The 21,009-nt window shown below is 46.6% G+C and overlaps 1 protein-coding gene across 2 annotated transcripts in view; it reads right to left on the bottom strand.

The window, feature by feature from the left end:
- Positions 1-759: 759 nt before the first annotated feature.
- NEU2 (neuraminidase 2) overlaps positions 760-21,009 on the bottom strand; it is a 53,776-nt gene continuing 33,526 nt past the window's right edge. The window contains exons 1-3 of one of the 2 annotated variants that reach the window (XM_045511587.2): positions 13,130-13,374; positions 7,182-7,387; positions 760-5,920 (exon numbers count right to left, since the gene is read on the bottom strand). In XM_045511587.2, the coding sequence (XP_045367543.1) occupies positions 4,955-5,920; positions 7,182-7,382 (1,167 nt within the window). In that variant the 5' untranslated portion in view covers positions 7,383-7,387; positions 13,130-13,374 and the 3' untranslated portion in view covers positions 760-4,954. Of the gene's footprint in view, positions 5,921-7,181; positions 7,388-13,129; positions 13,375-21,009 lie in introns of those variants that run through there. The other variant, XM_045511586.2, reaches the window with a different exon arrangement.

The following is a 21,009-nucleotide window of genomic DNA, read 5'->3' as shown; positions in this document are numbered from 1 at the left end:
TTTCTTATTGTCACTGTAACAAACCACCACCCACTCAGTGGCTTAAAGCCACACACACTCTCTCTGACAGCTCTGAAGGGCGGAAGGGCAAAGTCAGTTTCACTGGGCTAACGTCAGGGTATCAGCAGGCCACACGCCCTCCAGAGTCCTTCCTTGGCTTGTGGTGTCTTCCACCTTCAAAGCCAGCAGTGCAGTGTTTTGTTTCAGTGTCCCATCCCCTCTGTGTCTCCCTAGTCGGCTCTCCCCCTGCCTCCTGGTGCTCCAGATACTCGTGCCCCCCCCCACATCCCACCCAGATAACTCAGGATGATCTCCCCATCTCAAGACCCCCCCCCCAACTTAATCCCATCTGTAAAGTCCCTTTAGCCATGGACAGCCAGCCACATGCCCAGGTTCTAGGGATCAGGACGCGGACATTGTTAGGGGTCATTCTTCAGCCTACCATACAGGCCTTGTCAGGGCCTTGGTTCCTGCTCCCCAGGGTCAGGTATGCCAGGGGCCAGGCCAACTCCCCAGCCCTTGAGACCCTTCCTCGATGGCTTCCCAGAGCTGGTCCCCCCAGGTTCCAAGGGTCCAGGCCACGGTTGCTGTCCCTAGAAGGCCAAGAAATAAATGTGGAGAGGCTCCTATGACTACCAAGTTGGAACGGCAATACCAGAGGGTGCGGTTCAAGGTGGTGTGCGGACAGAGGTGCTGCACAGGGCAGCTGCGTGGAGGCAAGGCGGGCACTAGCAGCTCTGAGTCAAATATCTGCGAGGATCAGGCCCAAGGGGCTCCCCAAAGCTGAGCCCCAGGTCTCCTCGTCTGTGCTAAGGGGAGTGCAGGTGAGGTCAGGCTTCCTTGCTCCCTGATGTGTCCATGCCCTGTTTGTGGGGACACTGGGTGGCGTACTAAACAGGGCTGCTCCCCCAGCCTCCCCTCAGCCTGGGCCTGGACGTGGATATACAATGGCCATGCACACACACACACATACACACACCAACCCCTGAGGTCCCAGGCAGTAGCACTGGGCTCGAAACTGTGCCTCTAATCTGGCACAGCCTGGACCTGGAGCTCCGGCGTTAACTGACTTTGGGGCCTCCTCCGACTTCGGAGTCTGAACTGTTTCCGACATTTGCACTGGAGAAGTCTGAGCCTGTGGCACACATTCTTTGCATTTGGGTGTTTATTTGTTTGACAAGTGGCTTTTAGGGGAAGGTGGAGGAGGGGAGGCGCCTGCTGGAACTGTGTATCAATCTGTGTGTGTGTCTCAAAGGTCGCAAGTCTCAGTAAAAATTCAGTTTCACTAAATGTAACCTGGATTGGATCCCAGAACAAAAAAAGGACATTGGTGGAAAAACTGATGAAATCAAAATAAAGTCTGGAGTTTAGTTAACAGTAACGCACCAGTGTTAACCTCTTAGTTTTGATCAATGCACCAGTTATGTAAGATGTTAACATCAGGGGAGACTGGGTGTGGGGTATTCAGGAACACTCTGTACTAGCTTTGCAACTTCTCTATAAATCTAAAATTATTCCCCCCAACAAGTTTATTAAAAAATATTCAGTTCCAAAGTTTTACAACACAATACAATATATTGACTTGGAGGTTTAACTAGCAAATCCACTATTTGGTTCAATGTTTATTTTTTATTGAAGTATGAAGTATACACACACACAGTGAGGACCACAGATCTTGTGTTCACAGCTCATTGAGTTTGTTTGTTTGCTTTTTTAATGGAGGCACTGGGGATTGAATCCAAGACCTCGGGCATGTTAAGCATGTGCTCTACCACTGAGCTGTACCCTCCTCACCCCACTGAGTTTTTAACATATGGAATCACCCACATAACCGGCACCAGATCAAACAAGAGAAAGTCCCCCAACACCCAGAAGTCTCCTTCTGATACCTTCTTAGTGAACGGCTCTCCCCGACCAGAGCTGGTCACTCCCCTGATACATACAGCATAGATTGGTTTTGCCTGGCTTTGAATTTCACATCAGTAATAAAGTATGTACTCTTCGGAGTCTGTTTTCTTTTTTTTTTTTTAATTTGTTTATTTATCTTTTGCAGGGAAGCAGGTAATTAGGTTTACTTATTTATTTTTTAAGTGGTGGTACTGGGGATTGAACTCAGGACCTCATGCATGCTAAGCATGCGCTCTACCACTGAGCTATACCCTCCCAAGTCTGTCTTCCTTCACTCAACATAATGTCTGAAAATCATCCATGCTACTGTGGGTAGCAGTTCATTCTTTTCTTGTTGTACAGTATCCCCCAATTTGCTGTCCATTCTGTTTTTGATCTACCTTTGGGTTGTTTTCAATTTGGGATTCTCAGGAATGAAGACGCCATAAACATTTGTATATGTGTCTTCAGCAGCTGTATATAGTCATTTCTCTTGGAAATACATTTCAGAGTGGAATTGCTGGGTCATAGAGTATTTCCTGTTCACCTTTAGCAGATATTACCAAACAGCTCTCCAAAGTGATTATACCAGTTACACTTCCTCCAGAAATGTATGCATGTCCTGGTTGCTTCACATCCTTGCCAATACTTGCTGTTGTCAATCCTTTTCATTTCAGTCCTTCTAGTGATATGTATCCTATGGTTTTTATTTGCATTTCCCTGAGGAACATGTTTGGCAGCCTTTGGGACATCCTCTTTTGTGAAGTGACAGTTCAAGCCTTTTGCTCTTTTTTTTTTTTTTTCTGGATTGTTCATCTTTTTTCTTATTGATTTGTAGGAGCTCTTTATATATTCTAGATACAAGTCCTTTGTCAGATGTATTATAAATCTCCTCTCCCCATTTATGGCTTATCACTCTCTCGATGGTGTCTTTTGGTGAGTAGATCAGCTCGGCTTTAACCAAATCAACTATTGCTTTGTTGTTGTTCAAATCAGAAGAACTAGAAGAAGCTTTAGAGATCATTGTGCCAGTGGTTCTTGATCTTTGTGTTCACTGGAATAACTGGAGGAGCTTTTGAAAAAATAACCGTGCCTGGGCATCAACATGATTTAAAGCTCCCCAGGGAATTCTAACGAGCAGTTGGATTTGAGACCCACTGACCTCTGTGAATGGAGAGGGTTTAAGAGAGCAATGTTTTGCTTGGCAGTGGCCAGATGCCCCACCTTTTTCCTGCCTCATCTCAAGGCCTTAACAGATGATTGACTCTTCCAGGATAGTAAATAGAGGTCAGCCCCTGGCATAATCTTTAGTGGGTCTTTCTCTCTCAAACCTCAGATATGGCTGGTATAGTCCTGGTTAATGCCCACTGTCTTGGTATAACTATTAAGAGCATCCTCCTCTCATTCTCAAAAGTGTCCCAACTGAGACAATACACTATAGGGTTGTCCCACCTTGAAACTTCTTGAAAGCGCATTGCCCCTCATCCTCACCCTCCTGATTTGGCCTCAGCCCCTCACTTACAGCTACCTTTGAGGGGTTCAGAAGACATCAGGTGGGCATCCCCAAAACAGAGGGGCCAAACTTTCCAACCCAGCAATGACCAGGCCCTAATACCTCATTCTTCCAGCTGGATTTCTTAAGATCTCACTCAGAGAAGCAGCATCAGGAGGCCAGTGTGGGAACCACACCCAGAACCAAAGCCCTGTCCCCAGCTGTCCACCCTGTGAACATTCCATCTAACCACTGCCTGGCCACATAGAGATGCAGCTCCGCTGCAAGAACCCTTGACTGCTGTCTTTTGATCCCCTGTCATCAAACCAGTAGACTAGCCTGATCTATAAAAGAGTTAATAAGAGGGGGGTCTGATGAGGATGGGGTGCAAGTTCACTTTTCCACAGGGACAAGCGGCAAAGGCCCCTGAGGACCCTGGAGAGGAGTCAGCCTCCTCCACCCAGGATGTCACCTGCCTTCTTTTTCTACACAGCAAGAACTACACAACCACAGCACCTCTCCCCTCTTTTGTAGCCTCCACATGGTGACACACATGTCACCACAAAGAGCGAGTGCCCCAGAGCAGCTCTGTGCCGTAGACCCACATCCAACAGCCCAAGCCCTCCTGTCTCCTCCATTCTTCTGAATTATCTGATCCATTGGAATTTCATTCTCACCTTTAGCCACATCACCTATAGAAGAACTTCCGAGACTGCGGTGGGAGGAGCGGTGGCCCCAAAAGATAGATCCATCTTCTAACCCCAGAATCTGTGACTGTGATGTTATTTGGAAAAGAGGCTTCGTGGATGTAATTCAGTGAACGATCAGCCTGGATTATCCAGGTGGGCTCTAAATCCAATCACAGATGTTCTAATAAGATACAGAAGGAAAAACGGAGGAGGAGGAAGAGAAAGCCCTGCGGAGATGGAGGGAGAGATGAGTGATGCAGCCATGAGCCAAGGAAGGCCTGGGCCCACCAGGAGCTGAGAGGCTAGGAATGGAACCTCCCCTAGGACCTCGGGAGGGAGCACAGCCCTTTGGACACCTTGATTTTGGACTTCCAGCCTCCAGAAGGATGAAAGAATAAATTTCGGTTGTTTTAAGCCTCCAAGTTCATGGTAATTTGTTACAGCAGCCCTGACAAATGAATACGATGACCTAAGTGGGCTTAATTTTCCTAGACTCAGCCTGACCTCCCTGCAAAGGAGGGAGACACAGACAGACAGACAAGTATATACACACGTTTCTGCTAATTTACATCTTTGTCCCAGCCTTTCCCCAGGAACGTGATGAGCATTTGCTAAGAAGGAATGGGCTGGACTAGACAGTTTGTCAAGATCTGCAGAAGAGCTGGGCTGGAGGGAGGAGGCAGGCTGAGCCAAGGGGCTCCGGGAAGCTGGGCTCCTTCAGTTTCTAGGCTGAAAATAGAACCCTGCAGGAAGGCTGAGACCACGCAGGAGGAAAGGAGCCCAGAGGCAGACACACAGTTTCACCAAAAAGAATCAGAGGCAGCCTCTGAGGTCAAGAGGCCCCTAGAGAAAGGAAATCACCAGCGTGTCAGTTGGGAGAGCCCTTTTAGGGCAGTGCACAGTGGACTGACTGCTCACTGCAGAAACATTCAGCTGGGAAGGCTTGTTTCAGGGTGAACATGATGAAGACAATCTCTTCGTAATCATCCGATTCGTACAGACACCCAAACTGGGGTGACCCATCGGGGCCGGCACCCAAGCTCTGAAGATCAGAGTAAGCGCAGCTGCCTGTGGCCAGCAGGGTGGGCTCTGACCAGGCCAAGGGCGCGGGGGGCCACCGGTTGAGGTACACGCCCAGGTTGGATCTCCGCTGTGGGTCAGTGGGGTGGGTGTAGAGCAGCCACCGGTCTGGGGAGCCTGACCCCACCCGGGGACTGGGGAAGCTGACGATGCTCCCATGGCAGCCATGGGGGGGCTCCACCAGCTTCTTCACCGGCTGGGTCTCCCTAAAATCCAGCCCATCATTGGCGCTCTCGGCCTGGACCCTGGCTCGGAGGGGGCTCCTGGCATTCAGATACACCACCCTCTGCTTTACATCCCCAACTTCAGCCACCTGGCACTCCAGGCTTTCCTGGGCCACAAAGTGCCCTCTCAGCCACATGCACCCCTGGTCATGGCTGATGAAGCAGAAGGCAGAGGGGGAAGGCCCCCGCGGGAAGGGGAGGTTCCGGTAAGCGTAGGCTGGCACCACTAGGCTTCGGGACTGGTTGTCCAGCTGCAGACAGTGTCCTGGGCCCACCGCAAAAGTGGCCCAGTCCTTGTGGGCTGGGCCGATGGCTGAGTCCGTGAGGTCTCTGGCAGGACTCCAGGACCTCCCGTGGTCGGTGCTGGTGACTTGGCACAGCCGCGTCACGTTGACCCTGGTACGGAGCTGGTGGTGCTCAGAGACCTGCCCCGGGATGGCAATGAAGAAGAGGAAGAGGGTCCCTGTCTTCTCATCGTACAAGGGGCTTGGGTTCATGGACCTGTGGCCCTTTAGCTGGGCTTGGGCCACCGTCTCCTGGGCGTGCCACTGAAGGTGAGGAGAGAAGGAGGAGCACAGCCTTGAACTGGCCAGTGACAGTGACAGGGGCTGCGCTCGGGGGGAGGGGAGTCTCATGGGGTTAGGGTGAAAGGTCACAGAGGAGAACTCGTGGCCCAGCACTCACTCACCCTCACAGCACCTCCAGAGTAGGGCCAGGTCTCCGCCTCACTCCCTCCAAGGCAGCCCACTCTTCATTTGAATGGCTATTGCTCCCACTCCCACCAACATGCATCACAGGGCACCCACCACATGCTAGACCCCAAGCACAAAGATGATTCAGGCATGAGCCCTTCCCAGCTTCATGCTGGCTCCTTCCACTTACCAGCCCAGTCTAGCTCCATTCTTGCAACATAAAGCCCTAGTAATAACCCCAATAGTCTGCCAGCATGGGACAGAATATGACAATCACCTCCCATCTTCTATGCCTCATACTCTATTAATGCAGCCTAGGAGGGGGCAACACCATGACACTAACGACTCACAGTGAGCTCCCACAGTCCCCGAGTCTACATCATACATGCTGCAGCTCTGCTGTCTGTCCCCATTTATTCATAGCTACCCCCCATGAGCGATTCTAAGGGCAGATACTTTGCTGAGAGCCTAACATCCATGGTCTCCTCTAACTCCTGACTTCTGGGGGACAGGTATTATTGGCTCCATCTTACATCTGTAGAATGAGAGGCTTAGATAAGGTAGACGAGCTACCCAAAGCCATGTCTCTGGTAAGTGGTGGAACCAGGACTTGAACCCAGGTCCATGTGCTTCAAACTCATGCTCTGAACAATTACTAGGAAATAATACCACAAAGAAGAGATAATAATAATATTAAATCCTTCATATGCGATAAGCCAGTCTTGGGTGTCTTTATCAAAATTACATGATCTACGTGCTGAAACTTCAGGACACAAGCAATCACCCCAACCACACACCCCACATTAGTTTAATTCAAAGGATAACCACCCCCGCAAGTTACATGATGCTGAACTAGTCCTCCTTCAGGTTCTCAAGACATAGGGAAACTTTTCCAAAATCAGTTTCCCTGAATGACTTGTAATAAAGCAGATGCAGCCAGGCCAACCAGACTTGTTCACAATGAACCCGTGTGAGATCTGGGTGATCACTTGGGGACACCTTCTCGGCCCCATCCCTAATGGTTCCCTGGGTCCTTCTGTCCTCCAGACCTCAGCCATCTAAGGACAGGCAGGTCCCCATGTTCCTGGCAGAGCAGAGTGGCCACATCCTGCCTTACCTGGACCTGGTGGGCTGATGCGTCGTAGCTTCCCCTGCGCAGGACAATTAGCTTCGCGTGCTCATCCTTCTTGCTCGTTCGTTTTTCCGCAAAAGCCAGCAGGGTCTTCTGCTGAGGCAGGTAGAGCAGAGCAGGGATTCTGTAGGCATGTGCTCCTGCCTGGAACACTGTCTCCTTCTGCAGGTTGGGGCAGGACACCATGGGGCCTAGGGGAGGGCAACAGAAGGGAAGATGAGTGCCCTGCAATCATGTCCCAAGATGGGGTCAGAGCTGTCTTCCCAGGCTGGTGGTGCTCCCCTATGGGCGAGGTGGCCTATTCTCCCACACAGGCTTTATTCCTCTTTATTACATTCCAAGCCCCTGCTCATCGACTCTTACGTGCCTTCCACGGAGCTTGACAGCCCCTCTGTCCATGAGACATTAGGAGCGGGTATTTGGAAAAGCATATTTTGTGTTGTATTTTGTTTTGTTTTGTTTTTTGGAGGGGGAAGTAATTAGGTTTACTTATTTATTTTTAGAGGAAGTGTTGGGGATTGAACTCAGGACCTTTTGCATGCTAAGTATGCTCTCTACCTCTTGAGCTATACCCTCTCCATCTTGTGTTGTATTTTTATTATAAGTTGACAAACCTCCTTATCTCCACTACTTTTGCCAAACCCAATTCATCAATCAAACACTGAACCCCAGGTAGGATAGGAGGGCTGGCACAGCGGCGTTTTGCAGCTGCCGAATTACCAGAAAATGACACGTGGGAGCTTTTTATAACTCCAGAGCCCTGGAAAGTTGTCTTAGAAAAAATGAAAAAGGGGGAAAGCCTCAGTTTTCTTAAGGATCTCCTCCTCAGACTGCCTGAGGCTAAGGCCCCGCTGCCCCCACCCTGGGGTGGGGAGGGGCGTTGTGAATGGCAGAGTAGACGCTCCTGACAGCTCTCCCAGGCTTCTAGGATCCTCCAGAGCTACAAGCAAATGGAAATTTTAGATAAGTATTTGGCCAAAAAGGATGGCGAGGCCAGAGATAACCTGGTGACCATGCATGACAGTGAGTTCCATGCCAGGCCACCTGGGTCCCCTTCAAGGGCCTGAATAGAACCTCCTCCTGGTCATTCCCCGGAAAGGCTGTATCTGGTGCCTGGCGGCCCAGAATATAAAGACCTGGCCCCCTTGTCCTAACTCGGATGTTCTGAAGGGTCCCAGGTCCAGGGCTCCCCGTGGGCTCAGCCAAAGCTTCCCTGAGACGGTGCACAGCCCAGCTTCTCCCTCTCTCCCTCCCGCTCCCCTCCTTTTCTTTCCAGGCTGCTGACCCCAGGAGACTCCCCCATAAAATACCCGTCAGAGCCCACTTTCTGGGGAGCCCCACCTGCAATGTGATCTTTGGGGAGAGGAAGTAGAAATCAGGGTGAGCCACAGAGTCACACAGTCTTTCCTCTGTACACCCTTTCCAACTTCTTGCATTTTCCCCTACCATGTCCGTATAGTATCTATGTAAAACTTGACATTTTTGAGAAAGAAATGTCATCTATCAGCATTTTATTCAATCCCTTATGAAAATTATTGTTAGGACAAGGTAAAAATACATGATGGTGGAGGCACTAAGTCTTCGTGATAAAATCTAGAACTGCAAAGGGCAGTCCAAGAAAACGGGGCTTGGAAGACATAACAGTGGCTAGGCTGAAACTTTGTTATGAACTGTGGATGAGAAAGGATCAAATAGGATTAAAAATAAAAATGAAAATGGGAGAGAAAGATGCAGTTCAGCAGTGTCCTCTAGAAAATTGATCAAGGGTTTGTGTAAGCTCTTGGGTATTCACCCAGAAGTAGAACTGCTGAGTCATATGGTAATTCTCTGTTTAACTTTTTGAGTTGCTGCCAGATTGTTTCCACATCAGCTGTACCATTTTACATTCCAACCAGCAGTGTTTTAAGGTTCCAATCCCTTCGCATTCTCACTGACACTGGTTACTGTGTCTTTTTTGATAATAGCCCATCGGTGTGAAGTGGTATCTGACCGTGGTTTTGATTTGCACTTGATATAATGATGAATAAGGATGTTGAGCATCTTTGCATGTACTTCTTGGCTGTTGGAGTTGGACCTTAGACTGGGAGGCAATGGGAAGATTTCAAACTTGTTTAGGTAAGGAAGTGATCTCACCTTATTTACTTTTTAGGAAGTCCTTCTTTTGGTTTTAGGGGACAAGGGTCAGAAGGTGTGTGTTGCAGTTTTCCAGGTGACATAGAATAAAAGCCTGGATGAAGCAGAGACAGTGACCACTGAAAGAGGAACCCAGCTCTCAGAGATGGAAAGCAGTAGAATTAATATAGTTTGGAGGGCAAACTAGGGAGAAGTTAAGATAATTCCGTTTAAAATAGTCTGAATTATAAAGAAGCTGTGGTATATTTATACAATGGAATACTACTCATCCATAAAAAATAATAAAATAATGCCATTTGTAGCAACATGAATGGACCTAGAGATTATCATATTAAGTGAAGTAAGCCAGAAAGAGAAAGAAAAATACTATATGATATTACTTATATGTGGAATCTAAACAACAACAACAAAAAAGACAAACGAACTTATTTACAAAAGAGAAACAGACTCACAGACATGGAAGACAAATTTATGGTTACCAGAGTGGGGAGGGGGTGGGAAGGGATAAATTGGGAGTTCAAGATTTGTGGATTCTAATATACACAAAATAGATAAACAACAAGTTTACATTGTATAGCCCAGGGAACTATATTCAATATTTTGTAGTAATTTATGGTGGAAAAGAATATGAAAACAAATACATGCATGTTCCTATATGACTGAAGTATTGTGTTATACATCAGAAATTAACACAACATTGTAAACTGACTATACCTCAATAAAAATATATTTTAAAAATAAATAAATAAAATGGCTTGTCGCTAAATAAGGGGGAAAAAAGTAGTCTGAATTGATTTCCATAGCATCTATGACTGTTTTCTGTTTGTTTGTTTTGTTTTTGCAGGGAAAGTAATTAGGTTTAATTTATTTTTTAATGGGGGTACTGGGGATTGAACCCCAGACCTCATGCATGCTAAGCAAGCACTCTACCAATTGAGCTATACCCTCCCCTTATGACTGTTTTCTGGATTCCTCTTTTAGACTCTGATCTCCTTTAGGGCAGGGACAGATTTATTCATTCATGGTACAGATATTTATTGTGTTCCTACCTTATCCCCTGCATTGTTCTAGGAACTTGGGATGCTTTGTGAATAAACCAGAGATCCCTGGTCTTGCAGACTTGATGTTCTAGTAGGGATGGGTCGGTTACTATTATCGCCAAAACCAAATAGTGGTCGCTAGTGCTGAGACCTGTCCAAGCACTTGAAAGAGATGGCCTTATTTGATGGCACAAATGTTCCACAAATGCCCTGCCCTCTGTAAAACCTGTGCATCTGAGAGTGACGCCCTTATGGAAAGATGTTGGCGTGGAGCAGGAAGGCTGTGAACACACTAACCCCAGCCCCTCCAGGCTGCTATTTATCATATATGTATTTAGAACCAAATTCTGCACAAGATGCAGGGTGGGGAGGGAAAAGGGGACCTCGGTGTCCATTCAAAGACTCTTCTGTATCCTCAGTAATTCAGCACTGACCCAAACTCGCACACCCACCAGCACCACCAATCCCCAATGTCTTCACAGTAATAATAGCCCTTACAACACGCCAGACACTCTTTAACTACTCTATAATATTTTTTAAAATATTTTGTAAATTGTCTTTATAAATCATATTATTTACAATTTACAAATATTTATTCATTTAATCCCCACAACACCCCTATGACATTGACACTATTATTATCCCGTTGTATAGCTGAGGACACTGAGCTCACCCAACCTTAAAGTGTCGCATTTGGAGCTAAAAACACTTCAAACCCCGTGTAGTACTGCCTCCGAAAGGAGTTCTGGAAAATGCCATCTTCCCACATCTTGTTACATTTCCAGTGATGCTTTGGCACCTTGTGTAGTAGCTGACCCACTGGACCCAGGTCTGACTCCAAACTGGCAGCAGCCTCAGACTGGCTTAGTCAGAAGAGAACTGAATTAAGAGTCAAAACATTCAAATTCTGGTTGTAGGTACACCCTTAACAGGTGTGTATCTTTGGGTAAGAACCCACCTCCCTGGGTTGTGTCTCCACATCTGGCAAGAAGGGAGCTGTAGGAGGTGCCAGGTGGGCCCCTCCATCTCCAGGGCTGGGGCTGAGGCTGAGGGGAAGGGGAGGGCCCTCAGCACAAGCTGGTCTCACACTCCAGCATCAGCAATTAGAGAGAAGACATGCTGGGTTGAACTTCAAGAAACTACCATTTCATAGGTCAGAAGTCATTGGATAGCAGTGATTTCCAATGGTTCTGCCTGAGGCTACCAGCAGCTGCTGTGGTTTGTGGCCTAGTGGGCTCTGAGCCCAAGCACAGCATCTTATACAAGGAAGCTCCCCTCTCTCCACAGGCCCAAGAGGCTGGCTTTAGCGCCCCCATCTCGGACGAGGGGAAGCTGGGAAGTGAGTCAGGGAGACAATAGATAACTTCCTTGCGTTGGTGGTAGGGGAGGGTGGAGCTGAGTCTGGATCCGCCAGATTCCAGAACCCACGCCCCTAACCACTGGATTCCAGAACCCACGCCCCTAACCACCGGATTCCAGAACCCACGCCCCTAACCGCCAGGACCGCCTGCCACGAGACCCACAGCTGGACTCTGAGGTCTGAAAGGCTTCCTCAGAAAAGGCAGGCAGTGCAAGGTCCTTGCCTGCCTCTCTCTCTCCCGTTGGGAGCACAACTTCACTGGAACCTTTCAGATCCAGGGGCCCTATTGTCAGCATTCACTTGCTCACTTCAGGAAGATGCTGTGGCAGTTTACAAATCTGTACTGAGCCCCTTACATGTGCCAGGAAACAGATAAACAGATAAGCCCTGGTTGCTGCCCTCTGGGAGCCCAGAACAATGAGAGCTAGTAAATCTGGGAAGCAAGAGAGAGAAACGCTGCAGCCTTCCAGGAGGAAGAGCCTTGTTCTAGGCTCAGTCGGGGTAGAACTTTGCCTGTTGCTACCACACTGAAATAATGCTTCTCTCCGAAGAGCAGGCAGCCGCCTCCATCTTGCTGACCAACAGCACTAGCAGAGCAAGGCTGTGGGGCAGCAGTCCTAAAGCCTGAGCAGTTTCTTTCCCCAAGAAAACCACATTTCCAGAGGGTTCAACAACTCTGCTCAAGCCCACCCCAGGCTGAGAGGAGCTCTCTTGACACCCGTGCCAGCACAAGACCACCGAGCGTACTCCTGGAGGTCCAGACCAGCAATAACGGGGGGGAAGAATTAGTTTTCCTGAGTTGAGCCTTCTCCACACATGCCCCATCTGACATGTCCTCCAACACCCCAAGAACAGAGTGGGAGCCACATCAGGGGGCTGGTGGGCTTTAAAATGGCCATCAACTAATTTGCAGCAAAATGGATGGGCCTAGAGATGATCACACTAAGTGAAGTAAGTCAGACAGAGAAAGACAAATGTATGATATCACTTACATGTGGAACCTAAAACAATGACACAAATGAACTTATTTACAAAACAGAAAGTCTCACAGACACAGAAAACACATTTACGGTTGCCAAAAGGGAAAGGAGGGGGAAGGATTAATCAGGAGTTTGAGATGAGCAGATACAAACTACTATATATAAAATAGATAAACAAGGTCCTATGAGATAGCACAGGGAACTATATTCAAAATCTTGGAATAATCTATAATGAAAAAGAATACATACATATATATATACACGTGTATATATATATACACGTGTATATATATATGTAACTGAGTCACTAAGCTGTACACCAGAAGCTAACACAACATTGTAAATCAAATATATTTTGATAAAAACAAATCGCCATCACCTGAGACACCCCCAAATGTTGTATCATCACTCCGTAATTACCTGGTTCAGAAGAACTCGTTTATGTCAACAAGAAAACAGGTGGGTCGCCTCTGAGAGAGAAGCTGTACCTACAGGAGTGTTCCAGGTTGGGTCCCAGGGCCTGGGTGGGAAGTCAGGGGGTGTGAGCAGAGGCTGGGGGACCCAGCTTCTAGAACAGTGCAGCACGTGCACTCCCAGGCCTCACCTGGAGTCTCAAGGCCTCCTCTGTTGGGCCTGTGCCTATAAACCCCTGGGGAGGTCTTGACTTCTGCCACCCATTCATCAGCCTACATGCTCCAGAGCGACGTGGGTGTACAGACCCAGCCTTGGCCCAGTTAGGATGGTGCCTCTCATTAGCCAGGGGAAGTCTGTCTAGTTCTCTACACAGTCATGCTGAATCACAATGAGCCACAGGCAGCCTGAGTCAAGCTCGCCTCTTAGTTGGATGCATCGAGCAAAATGTGTTTACAGAGGGGAACAGACTTCCCAGGACCTGGGAGAGTAGGGAAGTGCAGGGCTGGGGATAAGGAGGGGCTGGACCACACAGGACTCAGCTCCTCTACTGGCTCTCCCAGGGCCAGCTGGGTGAGCAGGACAGCTCCTTGACCTCTTGGGACCTCAGTCTCCTCCTCTGAAAAATCAAAGCAAAAACAGCACTGTGGACTCCCAGCTGCATTACAGACCATACACTCGTCTGCTGCTACCACCCAGTATCAAGAGTGTGTCTGGTACATCACTGATACTCCATCAATACCCGGCAGCGAGTGAACAGGTGGTGCTGCCTTTCCAGGCAGAGCCGACAGTGTGAGGCTTGCAAGCAAAAAACCCATCCAAATCTCTTAGCCCAGCATCCAGCATACGGCAGGGACCCACTAGAGGCTGGTACCTGGTAATGAGCCCTTTCCTTCTGCACCTGCCACAACCAAGTCTACGGCTCCATGGGCCATGAGCTCGTTCCCAGGAGGACGAGTAGTTTGCTGGCACACAGCCAGAAGGTAGACCCCCTCCTCACCCAAGTTCACCGCCCGTGTGCGTGAGGCTGCAGGAGTTGGAAAAGTCACAAGGCAGTCCCACTCAGTGCAAAGTGCACTTCCTGTCTTAGTCTAGAAGCAGCGGGTGAGGGAGGTCTCCCTAATTTGTTCCCCTTCCCTCCTCTGGACACAGTCCTTTCTTGGTCTCTTTAGCTCTAGAAGATTCCCGGAGCTCAGAGTCGAGTGCAGACACACCTCGTTGCCTCTTTCCTGGACGGTCAGCTCCCGAGGTCACAGCATCCCCCTGGATGGTGGTTCTGAGACCTCCTGCTCCTGCTCTGGACTAACCCTCTCACCAGGTCTCAGAGAGGCAGTCACCTGACCTCCTAGTTTATGTTTGAAAGCCCCACCCACAGACCAGCCCCCATGAGGACTCCCATAAACCCCCACCTCTAGCCCTGACTCACACTCCACTGGAGGTCCACGAACCACCTCGAGGTCGACGCCCTTACATCCTTGCTGCTGTCCGGCTAATTCACTGCGCAACAGAAGAGGTGTTTTACAAGCGGGCTCACCCGTAAGGAGATAAACGCTTGCAACTTTTTGGATCATGAACTATCAAGCGGCGAAATGCTGGAGTTATAAAAATACTTGTTTAGGGCAGCGAAAACACTCTGTACGATATTACAACAAAGGATGTATGTCCAAACCCACAGAATGTACACCACTAAGAGTGAATGCTAAGGTAAATTATGGACTTTGGGTGACTATGATATGTCAGTGTAGGTTCATCCATGGTTAAAAATAAAAAAGATGTACCATTCTGGTGAACAGAGTTGCCAATGGGGAAGGTTATGCACATATGGGAATGGGGGCATACGGGAAAACTCAGCATCTTTCTCTCAAGATTGTACACCTAAAACTGCTCTTTAAAAACTCACTTAAAAATTCATAATAAACAACAACAAAAATTATTTTAATGTAAGAAAAAAGTGGGTTAAATATAAGGGTAATAACTCTTATTATTTTATTTTATTTTATATTTTATTAATTTTTTTGTTTTCAATGTTACTTTTTGTTAGTTTGCATGCTTACTTTTTAAACAGGTTTTTATAGATTTTTATTTTATTTATTTTTTTAAGGGGGGAGGTAATTAGGTTTATTTATTTATTTACTTATTTACTTATTTTTAAATAAAGGTACTGGGGATGGAACCCAGGACCTCATGCAAGCTGAACATGGACTCTACCACTGAGCTATACCCTCCCCTGCCAAGGGCAATGACTCATTGAAGAAACTGCAACAAACCCCTCAAATGGAATATAAGGCACCAATTAATTAAAATCATGTTTTAAAAACTCAGATAATGCATGGGAAAATGCTGGGATGGTATGAAGTATAAAAAGTAGGATACAAGATGGCATATAAGTTAGGACCTCACTTTTCTAAATGTGTGTATTGTATACTTAAAAATCTATATTAAAACATGCACAAAAATTATATCAAAATATATATTGCTACACCCCCCAAAATTTAGCATGGTACCTGGAATAAAGTAGTAAATTTAGTAAATATCTGTTGAATATAGACTGAATAAATAAATATTTTCAGTAATTAATGTTGATGAGTAAGATTACAAGCGATGTTTATCTACTTCCTTGTACTCTTCTAGACTCTTGTGAATTTTATTATTAGTTTAAAAAGGCATTATCTAAAAAAATAATGGTAAGTAACATAATGAAAGCCTTTAAATGTGGCTTAATAGTGCCTATTAACTCTCTCCTGGCCAGATCATCAAGTAGGGAAATATGGTTTCAAAAGGGCTTAAAGAACTTGTAAAAATGGGCTTGACTCAGCATGCAAATTCAGTTTATGTTTGATTCCGAAGGATCAATTGATGAAGTGTTTGAAAATATTTATTGAACACACTCTGTGTAGCCAAAACCACTCTGGGCAGGAGATGGAGAGAAAGATCCTGGAGAAGGTCCCAGACCTCCCAGTGCTTATTATATGGGAAAAAGTTGCACATGCAAGGAACAGAGGCCAGTGAAGGCAGGGAGCTGGGGGTGCTGGGTGGTTTGTGATGGAGAGCAAGGAGGGGTCGGGAGGACAGGGGTAGTCAGGAGGACTTCCTGGACCTGGGCCAGGTCAGAAGGAAAAGTGAAGCATACAACGGAGGGATAGGACATCTCAGCAGGAGAGCACAGAGCCCAGCACGTAGTGGGTGCACTGTTGGAGTCGGAGGAAGTGCAGAGATGAACGCATGGGAACGGTTAGCACCAGGCTTGCCAGGACCATCCGGACTTTCAATATAGACTGTTTTCTCTCTGATGGCTTTTGCGATTTTTCTTTATCTTTAATGTTCTGCAGTCCCAATATGGGATGTCCAGGTGTGAATTTATTTTTATTTACCTTGTCTAGGACTCAGCACACTTTTTCAAATGCAGAACTTGTGTCTTTCTTTGTCTAAAAATTTCTGTCATTAATACTTGGAATGCTGCCTCTCCTCCACTCTCTCTTCTCTCCTTCAGAACAGCCCATTAAATGTAAATGGGGTTTTCTTGATTTGTTCTCCAAAAGTCTTTTGACTTATTTTTCACATTTTCCATCTCTTTGCCTCCTGGCACTTTATTCTGGGAGATTTCTCAGATATATCTCGCAAATCACTAAAGTTGTGTCTAGCTAAGATTTTTTTAAATGCAGTATTTTTATTTCTGTAATTTCTAGTTCTTCTTTGAATTTACTTTAAAAATCAATTACCTCAGCACTAAAAAGAAATGAGCTATCAAGCCATTGAAAAGACATGGAGGGACCTTAAATGCATATTACAAGTGCGCAGCCAATCTAAAAAGATGACCTACTATATTGTTCCCACTACATGACATTCCAGAAAAGGCAGATTAAGGAGACAGTAAAAAGACCAGTGGTTGCCAGGGGTTGTGGGGATGGGGGCAGAGGATGAATACGAGATGGACAGATGATTTTTAAGGCAGTGGAAATACTCCATATGATACTATAATGATGGGTACATGTCATTATACATTTGTCTAAACCTACCGAAAATACAAGACCCAGGGTGAACTATAATGTAACCTATGCACTTGGGGTGATTATGATGTATCAAAGTGGCTTCATCAGTTGTAACAAATGCACTACTGTAATAGGGGATGTTGATAATGGGGGAGGCTGTGAGTATATGGGGGCTATGGGAAATCTCTGTATCTTCCCTTCAATCTTGCTGTGAACCTAAAATTGCTCTAAAAAAATAAAGTCTTAATCTTAAAACATGATTTCCTATTCTCATCTTATAGATTTTACTCCTTTATCTCTTCAAGCACCTGACATACTTACTCTTTTGTCTTTTTTATTCTACTGTTTCTATTTCCTCAAGTGTCAACTCTCCCGTTTTTGTGGGATGCTTTTCTTCCTACTGAACTTCCTCAAATGTTTCATAATTTTTGTGTGTGAGCTCACCCTCAATGGGAATTATCTTTTGGGTATGGTGGTGGAGGTGTTCCCACTAGTGTCTGAGACTGAGAACACCCCCTCATAGTTGCCTGTACCTAAGCCTGAAGGGTTCACAGTCTCTCAACTTCCTTCCTCAGTTTCTATCTTTGAGTTTCTGTACTTTGTGAGGGGTGAAAATTTGGACCACATGTGAAAACCCAGTGTCTCCTCTGTTTCTAGAGGACTTTATTTACACTCTTGGCCTGGACATTTTTAAGCTTCTGAGCCATAATTCCTCTCCAAAATTCCTGCTGTGTTCAGGTCCAAAGGCTTTTCTTGTTTCCCCATAGCTGTTAACACAAAACAGCATGTCTCCTGGCCATGTGTGTAATAGTCCCTAAAGAACTATTTCACCAGGGCAGATACAGAATGACCTAAGAATAACGTGTTCATTTATGGCACCTGGAGATTTACCGTCCTCACTCTTGAGGATGATATACACGATTTTATATTTTTTCAGCATTTCTGTGTGTTTGGGAAATTTAATATGATCTTGGGTAAACTATTTAACTTCTGTACATCTGGCTTCCTCATGAGAAGACTGTACTGATAGTAAAACAAGTTAATTCATGTAAAATGCTTAGTACAGAACCTGCCCCAGAAGTGGTCAATAAATGTTATGATAAGTATTCCTGTTTCTGCTCAGTTCTTTTTCTTGTCTGGACCTGGTCTATCACCTTTATATATTTATTTCAAATGTATTTTTCAAACCACCCCACAACAATTTTTTTTTAAACTTTAAACATTTAAGTCCCTCTCCTCTTTCACACTTCCAACCGCAAACTCAACACAGGAAGTTAGTAGATAATCCTAAAAGAAATTCTCTTACAATGAATTCAACTTATTATACTTGAATATTCAATTTCTGCCAATGCACAGTTATAATAATCACTTTAAAATAATTGGCTTATTACTGTTAAATCCATGAATGAGCTATCAAAAATTATCACCCAGAAAACATCACAAAAGCTTCTGGTCAAGGGCATCCCAGGTCTTGAAAGGGATTTCTCTGTGTCTTAGTGCATTCGGGCTGCTAGATACCAGAGACTAGGGGCTTATAAACAACAGAAATTTATTTCTCACTGTTCTGGAGGCTGAGAAGTTCAAGATCAAGGCATTGGTATATTTGGTGTCTGGTGAGAACCCCCTTCCTGGTTCACAGACGGCTGTCTTCTCTCTCTAACCTCACAGAGCGGAAGTGGCAGGGGAGCCCTCTAAGGTCTCTCTGATAAGGACACGTAAGTCCCTCATAGGCAGAGCCCTCGTGATGCAATCACCTCCCACAGGCCTCATCTTCTGCACCATCACACTGGGGATAGTTTTCAACCTATGAATTTAGGGAGGATGTAAACATTCAGCCAGTTTGAGTGAAACAATCAGTTTCATCCCAGACTATCCCTATAGCAGAATAGTAGACAATCATTAAAAAGAGTGAAGGATTTAAGGTGTGCTGAACTGGAAAATTACCAAGACCAGAGACACAGAACGGTATGTACCTGCTGTGGTTCCGCCTACATAAAATAAAGGATATAGGTGTGTGTGTGTCTCTGTGCCTGTGTGTGTGTATCTATGAGAGAGAGAGAGGGAGGGAGGGAGGGAGGCAAATTACGTATAGAGAGAACACTTCTAGACAGATACTCGTGAACCTTTTAACAGAGGTTATGTAAAATGTTTTTGAGCAGGAGAGTGACAAGCTCAGGACTGTCAGCAGATCCACCTGGCATATTGAGTGGGATAGGGTGGAAAGGCAGTAATAGGCAGAGACTGAAGCCAGGGTATCTGTTTAAAGGATGTAGCAATAGTACAGATGAGAGTTGGGGGCCTATTCTGAAGCTGCGAGAGGGAGAGGAGGAAAAAATAAATTAGATTCATTTGTGCTGTGCCCCCAGTGGTAACCCCAAAGGCATCTGCTGGGCACCTCAAGATGCTAATCCCACAGACCTGGTGACCCTTTTCTCAGAGTTTGCTCACCCAGCCCTGGGCCCTGGGAGGCAGGTCAGGAGATGGGGCCCTCAAGCAGGTGAGGCATGTTTCCCTTGTACCCCTGCCCACCTGGGAGTGTGGAACTGGTTCCTGCCCTGCCCCACCGCCCTCCCTCCACTGAGCACCACACAACAGCCTGCTTCACTGAAGACACCACTCTGAACTGGGCTCGGTGCAGATGTGGCAGGGAAGGAGTGTCTCCAAAAAGCCGTGGGCCCTGTCTCCCTCAGGACCTAAGGGGAGACAGGAAAACTACAAATGAGAAAGGGGGAAAGAGAGCCAAGAAAATCAGATATAGCCCATCATGCAAGCACGCACTCACGCTTGCACATGCGTGCACATGCGTGCACCTGCTTCCATAACACTGTGCACTTAGGAAGTGCTTAAAATAGGTTTTCTAAATTCGTGAGACAATGAAAGGAGGGTGAGCAGGAAGATAAGGAATCTCAGAAGTGTGGCACATGAGGAGCGCTTGAAGGAAAGAGAACTGATCCTCCAGAGCACTAACATTCAGCGGACACTCCCAACCCCAACACACGCAAAAACTCCACTTGCAACCTTTGGTGGGGGTACTGTGGGGGGAAGAGGGAATAATTGCATTTATTCTGGTATCTTTTTTAGCATAATGTGGGATCTGGTTTATAGTACCCTCAAATGTTTGCTGGAAGACTGACAGGATGGATGGATGGGTGGATGGAGGGTAGATGGGTGGATAGATGGTGGATGGGTGGATGGGTGGATGGATAGGTGGGTGGATGGGTAGATGGGTGGATAAGAGACCATGTCTATCTGGCTTCAGAGGCAAAACTGAAACCATAGTTTCATGGCAATCAGATGGCTGTGGTAGACAGCTTTCAAAGATGGCCCTCAGCACTCCTTACCTCCTGGGATTCATGCCTCTGTGTAACTCCCTATGTTGGGAGATATCTGCCTCCCAATGAGCAGCATATAGCAAAAGTGAAGGGATGTTACCTCTGTGAGTAGATTACAAAAGGGATGACTTCCATCTTCCTAGGCTCCCTGCTGTGCACCCTGGGGACAGGCCACCGCAGTGGAAGGGCCTCAGGCCAATGGTCAGTGAGGTGCTGAGGCCTCAGTCCAAGAGCCAGAGGAGCTGAGCGCTGCCAACAAGCTTGTGACTGTGGAAGAAGGTCCTTCCCCATTGGAGCTCTGAGACACTGATCCCTGTCCTGCTGGCACCTCGAACGCAGCCTGTGAGGGACCCTGAGCAGGGTCTAAGTCATGTCCAGATTCCTGACCCACAGAAACTGACAGAGAGCAAATGTGTGTTGCTTCGAGCCACTACATCTTGGGTTAATTTGTTGCCAGCAAAAGATAGCTAATGCAATGGCTGATTTGAGCTTAATATAGAAATGGACATTCTGGCAATTAAACTTGGCAAATAATGGTAGTGGTTAAGGCCCAGGTTTTGGTACCAAC

The sequence above is a fragment of the Camelus bactrianus genome, chromosome 5, assembly GCF_048773025.1.
Source record: "Camelus bactrianus isolate YW-2024 breed Bactrian camel chromosome 5, ASM4877302v1, whole genome shotgun sequence".
Lineage (NCBI taxonomy): Eukaryota > Metazoa > Chordata > Mammalia > Artiodactyla > Camelidae > Camelus > Camelus bactrianus.
Note: the sequence above shows the minus strand (reverse complement) of the source record. Positions and strands in the feature narration are given on the sequence as shown.